The sequence below is a fragment of the Portunus trituberculatus genome, chromosome 47 (genome assembly GCF_017591435.1).
Source record: "Portunus trituberculatus isolate SZX2019 chromosome 47, ASM1759143v1, whole genome shotgun sequence".
NCBI lineage: Eukaryota > Metazoa > Arthropoda > Malacostraca > Decapoda > Portunidae > Portunus > Portunus trituberculatus.
Window position 1 is genome coordinate 22949754 of NC_059301.1, and position 12684 is coordinate 22962437.

General features: G+C 42.2%; 1 protein-coding gene across 1 annotated transcript in view; it reads left to right on the forward strand.

Annotated features, from left to right (window-relative positions):
• Positions 1–12684, forward strand: part of LOC123520519 — a 35463-nt gene that overhangs the window by 16262 nt on the left and 6517 nt on the right. The window contains exons 2-4 of the mRNA XM_045282843.1: positions 1777–2271; positions 6306–6409; positions 6782–7252. Of these exons, the coding sequence (XP_045138778.1) occupies positions 2125–2271; positions 6306–6409; positions 6782–7252 (722 nt within the window). The 5' untranslated portion in view covers positions 1777–2124. The remainder of the gene's footprint in view (positions 1–1776; positions 2272–6305; positions 6410–6781; positions 7253–12684) is intronic.

A 12684-nucleotide genomic window follows, 5' to 3' on the forward strand; every position in this document is an offset into this window, starting at 1 on the left:
CACACCTTGTTATTACAGTGAGATGCACAACACGGCTCTGCTCTTAAGCCGCACCCACACCATTTTTTCCTCTCTCTTTCCTTCCTTTACTCTTCCCTTTTCACTCTCTCTCTCTCTCTCTCTCTCTCTCTCTCTCTCTCTCTCTCTCTCTCTCTCTCTAACCCGGAGACGGAAAAGACGAATAAAAACACAACGCACACCGACAGAAAACACGCAGTTCCGTTTGGTTGAGCTCAAGGTAAAAGAAAAAACTCACGCGCTTCCAAAATTAACTTAAACATTCCCCGACACTTGAATGAAGGATTAAGCTTTAGTAAGACAATACAGATAAGTATACAAGTAAATAAATAAACAAATGCACCAAAATAGCTAAAAACCAGGACACTTGAATAAAAGATAAAGTTTCACAATAGGCCTAAACTGTTTAAAGGAAGAGTTATTGATGGTTGGGATGATACGTGGTGTGTTTATAGGTGTGTCTTGTACAGGAACAGCCACGTGTAAGCCTATCAAATTCTTACGGTTTCCCATATACTCTGATCTTATGGCCTCCCTTCCTTCCTTTCCTCGGTTCCTTCTTTCCTTTCTTCCTTGTGTCTTTTTTTTCTTTTCTTTTAGTTTATCTTCTCTTCCTTTTACTTCATGTTTTATTTCCTTCTTCCTTTCCTTTCTTATTCTCTTCTTTCCGTCGTTCCTTCCTTCCTTGTGCCTTTTTCATTCTATCTTTGTTTCCTTATGTCCTTCTTTCCTTCCTTCCTTCTTTCCATTTTTTTTCATGTCCTATTCCATTCTTTATTTCTTTCCTTCTATCCTTTCTTTCCTTCCTTATGCCTTTTTTCCTTCTTTTTTTAGTTTCTTATGCTCCTCTTTCCATCCTTCCTTCCTTTTTTTTCTCTCCTTCCTTCCTTATGTCCTATCACCTTCTTTCTTTTTTTAGCATTACTCTTTTCCTTCCTTCCTTCCTTCCTTCCTTCCTTCCTTCCTTCCTTCCTTCCTTCCTTCCTCCTTCCTTGTTTTTCTTCTTTCCGTCTTTCCACCCTTCCTTCCTTCTATCTCAGCGTTCCTAACCCAATCCTAACTCAAATCCAATGCATGAAAAGTACCCAACACAAAGGAATTAAGGGAATACAAAGTAAAAACAAATGATAATACACCCGAGGCTGTCTGTGAGAACTAATGTAGTATACTATGTAATACTCGAATACATCAAGGGATTCACAAAGGAGGAACAACTAACAACACTTTACAGACTAGCCTTTGCGTGGGTGTTTGTGATAAGCTACACTATCTAGTCTAAAGTAAGAATTGTAAAGGAGTATTAAAGGCTATTTATAAAGTTGTGTGTGTGTGTGTGTGTGTGTGTGTGTGTGTGTGTGTGTGTGTGTGTGTGTGTGTGTGTGTGTGTGTGTGTGTGTGTGTGTGTGTGCGCCGCCAACTTATGACGAAGTGTAATTTGCAAAGATAAACAATTTACTAAAACAACATGAGAATCACGCAGGGAAAACACGTGTGTACTCATAAGTGGGACAGTCAGTGTTTGCTTCTTCGACTGTGTGTGTGTGTGTGTGTGTGTGTGTGTGTGTGTGTGTGTGTGTGTGTGTGTGTGTGTGTGTGTGTGTGTGTGTGTGTGTGTGTGTGTGTGTGTGTGTGTAAGTCAGTCTGTCCTTTGAATGCATGTACTATAACTCTCTCTCTCTCTCTCTCTCTCTCTCTCTCTCTCTCTCTCTCTCTCTCTCTCTCTCTCTCTCTCTCTCTGACTTTTTTTCTTTATTACAGAAGCGCGTTTTCACTGTTTACATCACCGCCACCATCAACCACCACTAACAACAACAACAACAACAACAACAACAACATCAACCACAAGAACAACAACAATACCTTAAAAAATCAAGCAGAAGAAGAAGAAGAAGAAAAGGAAGCCGAGCAGGAAACAAGCAACACCAAACAAAACAAACACTACAACAAACACACCAGAGAAAAACAAAAACATATCAGGATAAAAAAGAATAAAAAAGAATAAGAAAGAAACAGAGAAAACGATACTGGTCAAATCAAGAGGCCACGGGAGTCAAGCGATGCACAGAAGGGGTCCTGTCAGAAGGTGAAGAAGAAGTCGTGAACGTAATGGCGGTGCGGGGAGGGGCAGGCCACGGGAAGTCTGGGCCGCCTATGTCAAAAGGCTGCTTCCTGCTGGCGGTGGTGATGTTGCTCCTGCTGCTGCTGCTAGATGGAACACAAGCTTTCGCCGCACGCCAGCCCTCTCTTGCACTGGTGAGTATGAGGACAGGTTTGATAGGTCTCTCTCTCTCTCTCTCTCTCTCTCTCTCTCTCTCTCTCTCTCTCTCTCTCTCTCTCTCTCTTCTTTACTCTCCTATATTCCTTACTTTTCTTTCTATTAGACAGCGTGGATTATCATGCGACAGCCACGTATGGCACAACACATCTATATGTTGTTCTTCATTCGTGTTCCTTTGTGCTCCTCCTTCTTTTTCCTTCGTTTCTCGGCCTTCTATCCCACTCGCATAGCAGTATAATAGTCACGTAAAGAAAAATAGATCTTATACCATTTTTCCTTCTTTTGCTTTCCTTTATGCTCTTCCTTTTCTTCAAAACTTTCCTTCGCTAGATACCAACGGATAACCACGTAAAAACAGATCTATTTGCTCTTCCTTTATGTTCCTCTGTGTTCTTCCTTTCCGTCATCCCTTTCCGTGCCTTCCTCCCTCCCACTCACGGGTCGCGGAGTCCTGGGCGCAGCGCATGATGGTTCACGCTGCAGCACCGCCCCGCTATCGGTCACTGGTCAACAACACGAGAGGCAGCAATTGACCCTGTACTGCACACTCCTTATATCACTGACGCTGGGGCACGGTTGAATGACTCGCTAGATCCGCAAGGGTCACCAATATCGGGTGTGAGGTTAGCCCCCACTCGTCAGACAGAGGGAGCCTTCAGTAAGTCTTGACCAGAATAGCCATCTTATGCAGACCCGCGTAGGATCCCTAGGGCGTGAACAAAGCAGTAGCCTCCTCCACCAGGAAGTGTGTGCTGTGAAACTCAACAATGATTCCAAGGCCAAAGATTTGTGCCTCGCGGTCATCGGGAACCACCACCCTCCTTCTCCTCCTCTTCCTCCTCCTTCCTCCACCTTACTGAACGACAACAATGCGGTCAAGTGTATGCGGCACAAAGTTTCCTGAATTGTAAAAAATTGCTTCAAGACGCTGAGTTAAGTTGTTTTTCTTCTTCTTCTTCTTCTTCTTCTTCTTCTTAGGTATATGAAATACTTATAAGGTTTCACATCACATGTGTGTTTTTCTACTCGAGATCCATTTCGCACTAAATGATACAGCCCACCACAGAAACATGACTGGCGGTGCGTCTGTTAAAAGATACTACTATTCTATCCACGCACAAAGACTCTGGATACTCACACTTAATGACTGCATACAATTTCTCGGCGAGAAAACATCATTACGAAAAATATGAGTTAAACCACAACTGTAAAAATAAGTTAAAAACAACTCACAAAATTTAAGTGGCAAAGCGAAGCGTCTAAAATTAATTTACTAACTTTATGAGGAGCGTGACTGACGTAAAGAGTGCCATAACTTAGAAACGCACTCCACCATATGTGACCCCGCCGCCCACCGGTTAGTGGCGCCCCAGGAGAAATGCTGAGCTTAACCATATCCAAAGCCTGCCACACACCCGTTCTCACTAACCAGGGAATCAGGGAAACGCGGATAAGAATGACTGGATAGCTCGATAGGTTCCATCCACAACACATCACTATGATCTTTCCACGCAACGCATTTTTAGCTCCTAGGTTAACGCGACGCTCCATCAATGGAAGACAGGAATAGCACAAAACAGGAAGGCAGAATATTCAGTTATGAGAATAAGCAAGTGTGTTTTGTACAGGGGCTGCCACGGGTAGGCATGGTGGATTCTCGCAGTTTTCTTTGTTTTCTCAAGTTTTTATGCTCTTATCATTTAAGGGAATGAAAAAATTAAGGATTATCTTAAAGTCGCCACAATAACGGAACCAAACAGCACTGAGAAACAAAAGAAAGAGAATATAGCTTAATCTTAGAATATGTGTGGTCTTTGGGGAAAAAATCATTCATTGTAATTGGGCATTGCGGGACGCTTGAGACATTTAGATTCATAATATTACTAAGCACATCACATAACTCTGATTGCAAGAAAGCCACCACAGAACTTAATAAAATCATCAAATAACTTTACCCCATGTTCGAACATTAAAAGCTATACCATATTCATAAGACTGACACAGCCACTAGAAAAGAAATGACTACGCACAGCAGCAAACATTAGAGAGAGAGAGAGAGAGGCGATTCAGAAGCAGAGAAGAGATACAAGAGAAGTTTTTATAGCGGATCACGAACGACCATGAACCTCGACTGGGACATGACAAAGTAAGAGGTTTCGAGAGAGATTGGAGACAAGCGGATTAGAGTTGATGAAACAAAATAACCCTTGAGTCTCTTGTTTAATAATGCTGTGTGGGTGTTCCTCCCTCCTCCCCTCCCTCATACACACAGCGCACACTCCATACACTAAGTAGAGAGGTCCCTTGTATAGAACTGACATCGCGACATTTTTACCATCCTACATGAGTTCATTTCCAAGTCAAATCGACCGTATTCTTAGCCGCTTAGTTGTCTTATGTTTGTATACTTGAAGCCAAAAGAGATGAGTAATAAGTTTTCATGGATGTTGTTCTTATTCCTCAAGCTAAAAAGAGAAGATTAGTCATATTCTCAAGGATGTTTTATTCTATTCATAACGTTACAATGGGATGAGTAATTTGGTTCTCATAGATACCGATTTTCTTTAGGAGACCACATGACTCAATTTAAACTATCACTATAATTATGAAAGTGTTCGTGAAAACCTCCAATAACCAGCAACAATGTTCGTCGTAAGATGCGAAAATCAGACGCCGAAATGTTTGAGGATGCGTCGTTACGAACCAAGGCCTCCCCAGACGTGAGTGCATAGTTTGCGGGGTTAAGACAATCTCGCTATGCTGAATTGGCCTCTCTTAGATCTACTCTCTCTCTCTCTCTCTCTCTCTCTCTCTCTCTCTCTCTCTCTCTCTCTCTCTCTTAGACCTTGTAATTCTCCTTTTCTCTTTGTTTTAAAGTAATGAAATTGTTTTATTATATTCATTTATTTTTCACTTATTCATTTTATCATATTTCTTATTTCCATTTGTTAATTTTAGTCACTTTTTTTTTTTTTGTCCTTGTCTGGTCTTCCTATCGCATAAGAAAATAAATTAATAAGTAAATAAAGTCAATAACTAAGACGTCTGGACGGGACTGCCGCATTACAAGGCCATACAACTCCTTTGGTTACTTCTCATACTCCTTCAATGCTAGGAGAACAAAGGTTGGTGTGTGGGGAGGAGTTGAGACCAGGGATTCAAACTCTGGGTTGTGAGCCATGTGTGCTAACCATGAAACTATTGAACTGGCATGTGCGGCAAATTAGGGAAAAAGGATAAACAGTAGTAGTAGTAGTAGTAGTAGTAGTAGTAGTAGTAGTAGTAGTAGTAGTAGTAGTAGTAGTAGTAGTAGTAGTAGTAGTAGTATGGTGGATAAGGTGGTGAGCGTGGGATCGGGCAGACGTCCATGCGTAGATGCGAATCCTACCACGTACCGCCTTGAAACTTCTCATTTGTCGAGTGGTTTAAAGTTACCTACATGTCACCATGATACCCAGGTTCTAGGTGGTGTAATTGCCTTTCACAAAAGATGTGCTTGAGTAGGTAATATGGACCCTAATATGGGTACCACTATAAATAAAATTGTCTGCGCCGCTAATGGGTGGAAGCTGGACAGCGCTCCCCATACTCTTCAAGATATACCTACAAGCACTACAGGCCATAACATAAAAGAAAAGTAGTAGTAGTAGTAGTAGTAGTAGTAGTAGTAGTAGTAGTAGTAGTAGTGGTGGTAGTGGTGGTGGTGGTGGTGGTGGTGGTGGTGGTGGTGGTGGTGGTGGTAGTGGTGGTGGTGGTGGTGGTGGTAGTGGTAGTAGTGTGGTGGTGGTGGTGGTGGTAGTAGTAGTCCTCGTCCTCGTCGTTGTCGTCGTCGTCGTCGTCGTCGTAGTAGTAGTAGTAGTAGTAGTAGTAGTAGTAGTAGTAGTAGTAGTAGTAGTAGTAGTAGTAGTAGTCGTCGTCGTCGTAGTAGTAGTAGTAGTAGTAGTAGTAGTAGTAGTAGTAGTAGTAGTAGTAGTAGTAGTATAAATTATCACAATATATACATTTACAGGAGAACAACAACAGCAACAACAACAACAACAAGAGTGTCAAATTCAGGGGCTCCCGCGCAGCCTTCATGCACCCGACAGCCATCGTTTTCAGCCCTCCCATTAAGTAAGTCCGTCTACGTCGTCGTCGTCGTCATCATCATCATCATCATCTAAATACGGTTATATTTCTAACACGCAAGTCTAGTTTACATCGCATGGCTATGAGTCTTACAAAAGGAGGAATACAAAGGAATACAAAGGAAAGCCAAACAGCAACAGACCTTTTGAGGAAGAGGAGGAGGAGAGAAGGAGAAAAGCTGGAGGAGAAATGGAAATGAGCAAAAGTAGTGGTGGTGGTGGTGGTGTTGATGATTCGACAGACATGGAATCAGATTTCCTACCCACTATATTTCAAATACCCTTCAAATTTTCAAGCTCCATAAGATCACCTTTTATTAGTTAGTAACTGTACTAATGGCTAAGTTATCCCCCACAGGAGCTCCGAGACACCCCAGCAGCCCTCGCAGCACTTTAGCGGCAGTAGCAGCAGCAGCAGCTTGCCATCACCCGGTGGCTTCAGCAGTTCTCCTTCTACCTATGACCAGCTGCACCAGCACTCACGAGGCATTCCCAGCATGGCCACTCCCGCTGTCACGCCCGGGCCATTCATACCCCGTCAGCACACCTGGGAAGCAAGGAGCCACGGCTTCAATTCACAGGGCACTGGCTTTGGTTTCGCAATGAACAGAGCTCACCTGAGGCCTGCCAATGCCCAGTGGGACCGCAGCAGAAATCCCACGTTAATGGAGGGCAGCGCAGGGTGGGCAGGAATGAAGGCGCCTCCTGTGCAGACCAGATGGCCACGCACCCAGCACACACCTGACACCTCTGACTCAGACAGCTCCTTCGTCCGCCACGATACTTTCGGTCACCAGCTGAAGGAAGATCTGTCACACCGGCAAAACAGGTGAGTGTCTATTGGCCGCTCGCAGATTACTTCATGACCACTTTTTCACTGGCTTCCTGCCTGAACGCTATGTTGCAGTTCGGTCGCTGTTCGCTGCTCACGGAACAGCTCTCATAAGACATCCCATTTTGTCACATACAAAGGAGATTCTAAATCCCTTTCCTCTTATTTTCTCTTTGATGCGCAGAAAATAAGATAAGCTCGCTGCTCCGGGATTGTGTTCTGCACCAGCATCACAACACAGCAAATATTCAATGTGTTCTCTAAACGCAACCTCCCCGTCTGTCGCGTGCCCCTCTGGCGGAGAAAGCACGTGGCCCTTCCATTTACGTAACTGTAGAAGCGTAACACGTAGGCGTCTACAATTACGTCTATGTAGGTAGAATTACTCCTTAAAATTTTATTACCCTTACCAGACCTTGACAATAGAGGGAGTAGTTTAGACTGTAACTTCGCCCCCAATTAACTAACTTCAGCATCTCCCCTCACCCACTATCATTATACCACGCGCTTATACCCACACACCATCCCACAATTCTTCCACTGAGTCGCCAGCATGGACCGTTCCTTTCCTGCATCATAATGTACTATTTGTTGCGCAAGTTATCTTAAGGATGGAGGAGTATCTCTGAATCGTGTATCAGGCTGCAACAAACTGATCCATTACGCCTTTGTTACGCCAGGTACTTCCAGGAGAGAATGAGTGTCCAGGCTGCGTGGATGCCTGAGCCCCGCATTGCCTGCCATGGAAAGATTGCTGGCGAGTGAGGGAAGTGGCGGGACCCATCATGTATGCCTCCCCACCCCTCATTGGCGATTGATTGGACCTATTCACTCTCTCTCTCTCTCTCTCTCTCTCTCTCTCTCTCTCTCTCTCTCTCTCTACAAAATAAACAAAAGACAAAGATTAAAGGGTTGAATGCAGTGCGCTATGTGTACTTCACTTTTCACTCATCAATACGTCACTTGCTGATTTCCTGTGACATGATAAGACTCAGCGATGACGTGTTTCTGTTTGAGTCTCTCTGTCAACAAACACGTAGCCGTCTCTTAAATCTTTTCATGAAAATGCCCGTACTTGCAAACTTTTTTTTGTCCTTTCATCCCATTTCCTCAAATTCTCATAAATCTTTTTTCGTACTCTCATTCTGTTTTTAAAGGCTGTAGAAATCATTAGCGTGGTTCTTATGATTTTCCCTTTCCCTACTGACGGTGAAGAATCAGCTGTATCATTATTACATCACAAAAAAAAGTCATGTTGGATCCTTGTTAAATTGTCCCTCGAATAAATAAATAAAAAATTAAAAAAACGCCCTTTAGCCCCACAATAATAACCTCGAAAAAACCGAACCTATCAAAAATTGACAAGATGAAATGCCGAAACGTTAACGAATATGAACGCTAATAAGCAGCAAAGCATCCATCACCACCTCTCTCGCCTCCCCTCTGTTAGTCTACGTTCGTCCCTTCAACAGGCACTTAACATCTGACCCTCGCAATTACTGAGTGAGCAAAGAGAAGAGAATATTGGGTGGGCCTTCAGTTCTTCGAGATCCTTAGACTAAAGTTACCGTGGCGTACTGGCGAAGCTGTTCTCTCTTTCCCATTATACGCAATATACTTTTTTCCTTCCTTGTTTCCTTCTTGTCTCGTGTATTCCGGGACTGTTCTCGACCGTCATTACTAAATATTTTTATTTTCTTCCTTCATAAGTATTTGCGACTTTTCAGCCATTTATTTTTTGTATTATAGTATGTAAAATAGATTCCGCAGTGTGAAAATTTTGACAAAAGTTCAAACAATTAATTACTCTACTTGGAATGTTACTTAAACACATCCGTATATATAAAAAAAATGTCTATTATACTTGAAATTTTGTTTACTAACTCTTCACACACACACACACACACACACACACACACACACACACACACACACACACACAAGGTTGGACGGCTCAAGGTAAATTGCGAGAGAGGCGTGAAAATTAAGACAGCACGTAGGAAGGCGGATGTACTTACAGAGTGAGTGAGGGCTCGCTATAGACGCCTACAGGATAAGGTGATGAGGGTAACGTGATGATTCTTTCCTCATTCGTACCTGGTGATGCTGCTCCTTTGATCTTTTATAACACGCACGTACACACGCACACTTGGACTCTCTCTCTCTCTCTCTCTCTCTCTCTCTCTCTCTCTCTCTCTCTCTCTCTCTCTCTCTCTCAATTCACTCCAATATACATACTGCGACATCAGAGAATCAAATGCCACTTGACTCCTGCTGGGCTATCATCTCATACCCTATACTTAAGAGCATTCACGTCGGTCAAGCGAGAGGGATCACCAACCGACAAGAGCCTCAATGTCATTCACGTAGCATTCTTCGAGTAGGTATCGCCACGTAGCACAGTCACCCCTAAAAAATGAAAGAAAAACAAAGAAAAGTCGTTGTCTTATTTCCCTCCAGTTAACAGGCTCTCGTAAATATTCATATAGTATTCTTAAGTATCGCTATGTCCTAAAGTATGTTGTTATTTTCTCCCTTTAATTTATATTCTCGTATTATTTTTGTGGGTGTTGTCATGGGGAGCTGTTGATGTTGATGTTTTTTTGTGGGTGTTATCAATGGGAGCTGTTGATGTTTTTTTGTCGCTGTTATCATGGGGAGCTGTTGATGTTGATGTTTTTTTGTGGGTGTTATCATGGGGAGCTGTTGATGTGAGGGAACTGTTGATGTTTTATTGTCGCTGTTATCATAGGGAGCTGTTGATGTTGATGTTTTTTTGTGGGTGTTATCATGGGGAGCTGTTGATGTTTTTTGTGGGTGTTATCATGGGGAGCTGTTGATGTTTTTTGTGGGTGTTATCATGGGGAGCTGTTGATGTTTTATAGTGGATGTTATCATGGGGAGCTGTTGATGTTTTTTGTGGGTGTTATCATGGGGAGCTGTTGATGTTTTTTTGTGGGTGTTATCATGGGGAGGTGTTGATGTTGATGTTTTTTGTGGGTGTTATCAATGGGAGCTGTTGATGTTTTTTTGTGGGTGTTATCATGGGGAGCTGTTGATGTTGATGTTTTATAGTGGATGTTATCATGGGGAGCTGTTGATGTTTTTTGTGGGTGTTATCATGGGGAGCTGTTGATGTTTTTTTGTGGGTGTTATCATGGGGAGCTGTTGATGTTTTTTTGTGGGTGTTATCATGGGGAGCTGTTGATGTTTTTTTGTGGGTGTTATCATGGGGAGCTGTTGATGTTTTTTTGTGGGTGTTATCATGGGGAGCTGTTGATGTTGATGTTTTATAGTGGATGTTATCATGGGGAGCTGTTGATGTTTTTGTGGGTGTTATCATGGGGAGCTGTTGATGTTTTTTTGTGGGTGTTATCATGGGGAGCTGTTGATGTTGATGTTTTTTAGTGGATGTTATCATGGGGAGCTGTTGATGTTTTTTGTGGGTGTTATCATGGGGAGCTGTTGATGTTGATGTTTTTTATGGGTGTTATCATGGGAGCTGTTGATGTTTTATTTTGTGGGTGTTATCATGGGGAGCTATTGATGTTTTTTTGTGGGTGTTATCATGGGGAGCTGTTGATGTTTTGTGGGTGTTATCATGGGGAGCTGTTGATGTTTTTGTGGGTGTTATCATGGGGAGCTGTTGATGTTTTGTGGGTGTTATCATGGGGAGCTGTTGATGTTTTTGTGGGTGTTATCATGGGGAGCTGTTGATGTTTTTTTGTGGGTGTTATCATGGGGAGCTGTTGATGTTTTTTTGTGGGTGTTATCATGGGGAGCTGTTGATGTTGATGTTTTTTAGTGGATGTTATCATGGGGAGCTGTTGATGTTTTTTGTGGGTGTTATCATGGGGAGCTGTTGATGTTTTTTTGTGGGTGTTATCATGGGGAGCTGTTGATGTTGATGTTTTTAGTGGATGTTATCATGGGGAGCTGTTGATGTTTTTTGTGGGTGTTATCATGGGGAGCTGTTGATGTTGATGTTTTTTTATGGGTGTTATCATGGGGAGCTGTTGATGTTTTTATTTTGTGGGTGTTATCATGGGGAGCTGTTGATGTTTTTTGTGGGTGTTATCATGGGGAGCTGTTGATGTTTTTTTGTGGGTGTTATCATGGGGAGCTGTTGATGTTTTTGTGGGTGTTATCATGGGGAGCTGTTGATGTTTTTGTGGGTGTTATCATGGGGAGCTGTTGATGTTTTTTTGTGGGTGTTATCATGGGGAGCTGTTGATGTTTTTTTGTGGGTGTTATCATGGGGAGCTGTTGATGTTGATGTTTTATAGTGGATGTTATCATGGGGAGCTGTTGATGTTTTTTGTGGGTGTTATCATGGGGAGCTGTTGATGTTTTTTGTGGGTGTTATCATGGGGAGCTGTTGATGTTGATGTTTTTAGTGGATGTTATCATGGGGAGCTGTTGATGTTTTTTGTGGGTGTTATCATGGGGAGCTGTTGATGTTGATGTTTTTTTTATGGGTGTTATCATGGGGAGCTGTTGATGTTTTTATTTTGTGGGTGTTATCATGGGGAGCTATTGATGTTTTTTTGTGGGTGTTATCATGGGGAGCTGTTGATGTTTTTTGTGGGTGTTATCATGGGGAGCTGTTGATGTTTTTTGTGGGTGTTATCATGGGGAGCTGTTGATGTTTTTTTGTGGATGTTATCATGGGGAGCTGTTGATGTTTTTTTTTGTGGGTGTTATCATGGGGAGCTGTTGATGTTTTTTGGGGTGATTCTAGTGATGGTGGAACAGCAATAACGCGTCATTAAGAGCTTAACTAAGTACGGAAATCGGAGTCATCATCAGTGTGGCACCTGGAAATGTGTAGTCCCTGATGAGAACATGAAGTGTCACTGTCATTTTCACTGTCACTGCCACGCGAGTTTTATCATTACATCCGATGAACTTTTGTCTCGTATTCTTTGTAAACGCTTTAGATTGATAGATTTAGATAATTCCAGCATCTATATCTCCAAAAAGCAAAGTCATCTAGATAGTTTTCATATATATATATATATATATATATATAGAGAGAGAGAGAGAGAGAGAGAGAGAGAGAGAGAGAGAGAGAGAGAGAGAGAGAGAGAGAGAGAGAGAGAGAGAGAGAGAGAGAGAGAGAGAGAGAGAGAGAGAGAGAGAGAGAGAGAGAGCCTGTTATGTCATGGAATCTACTTGCGTTTATAGTTTCGAAATATATATATATATATATATATATATATATATATATATATATATATATATATATATATATATATATTTTCGAAACTATAAACGCAAGCAGATTCCATGACATAACAGGCTCTATATTTCAGAAAGCATTAAGGTTTCAAATGGAGTTTTAGTTGCTGTTTTTGATTACTAAATTGTAGAGCATAAGAAAAGGAATATATGGAAAAAGGAAAGGAAGATGAAGGATAAATAAGAAG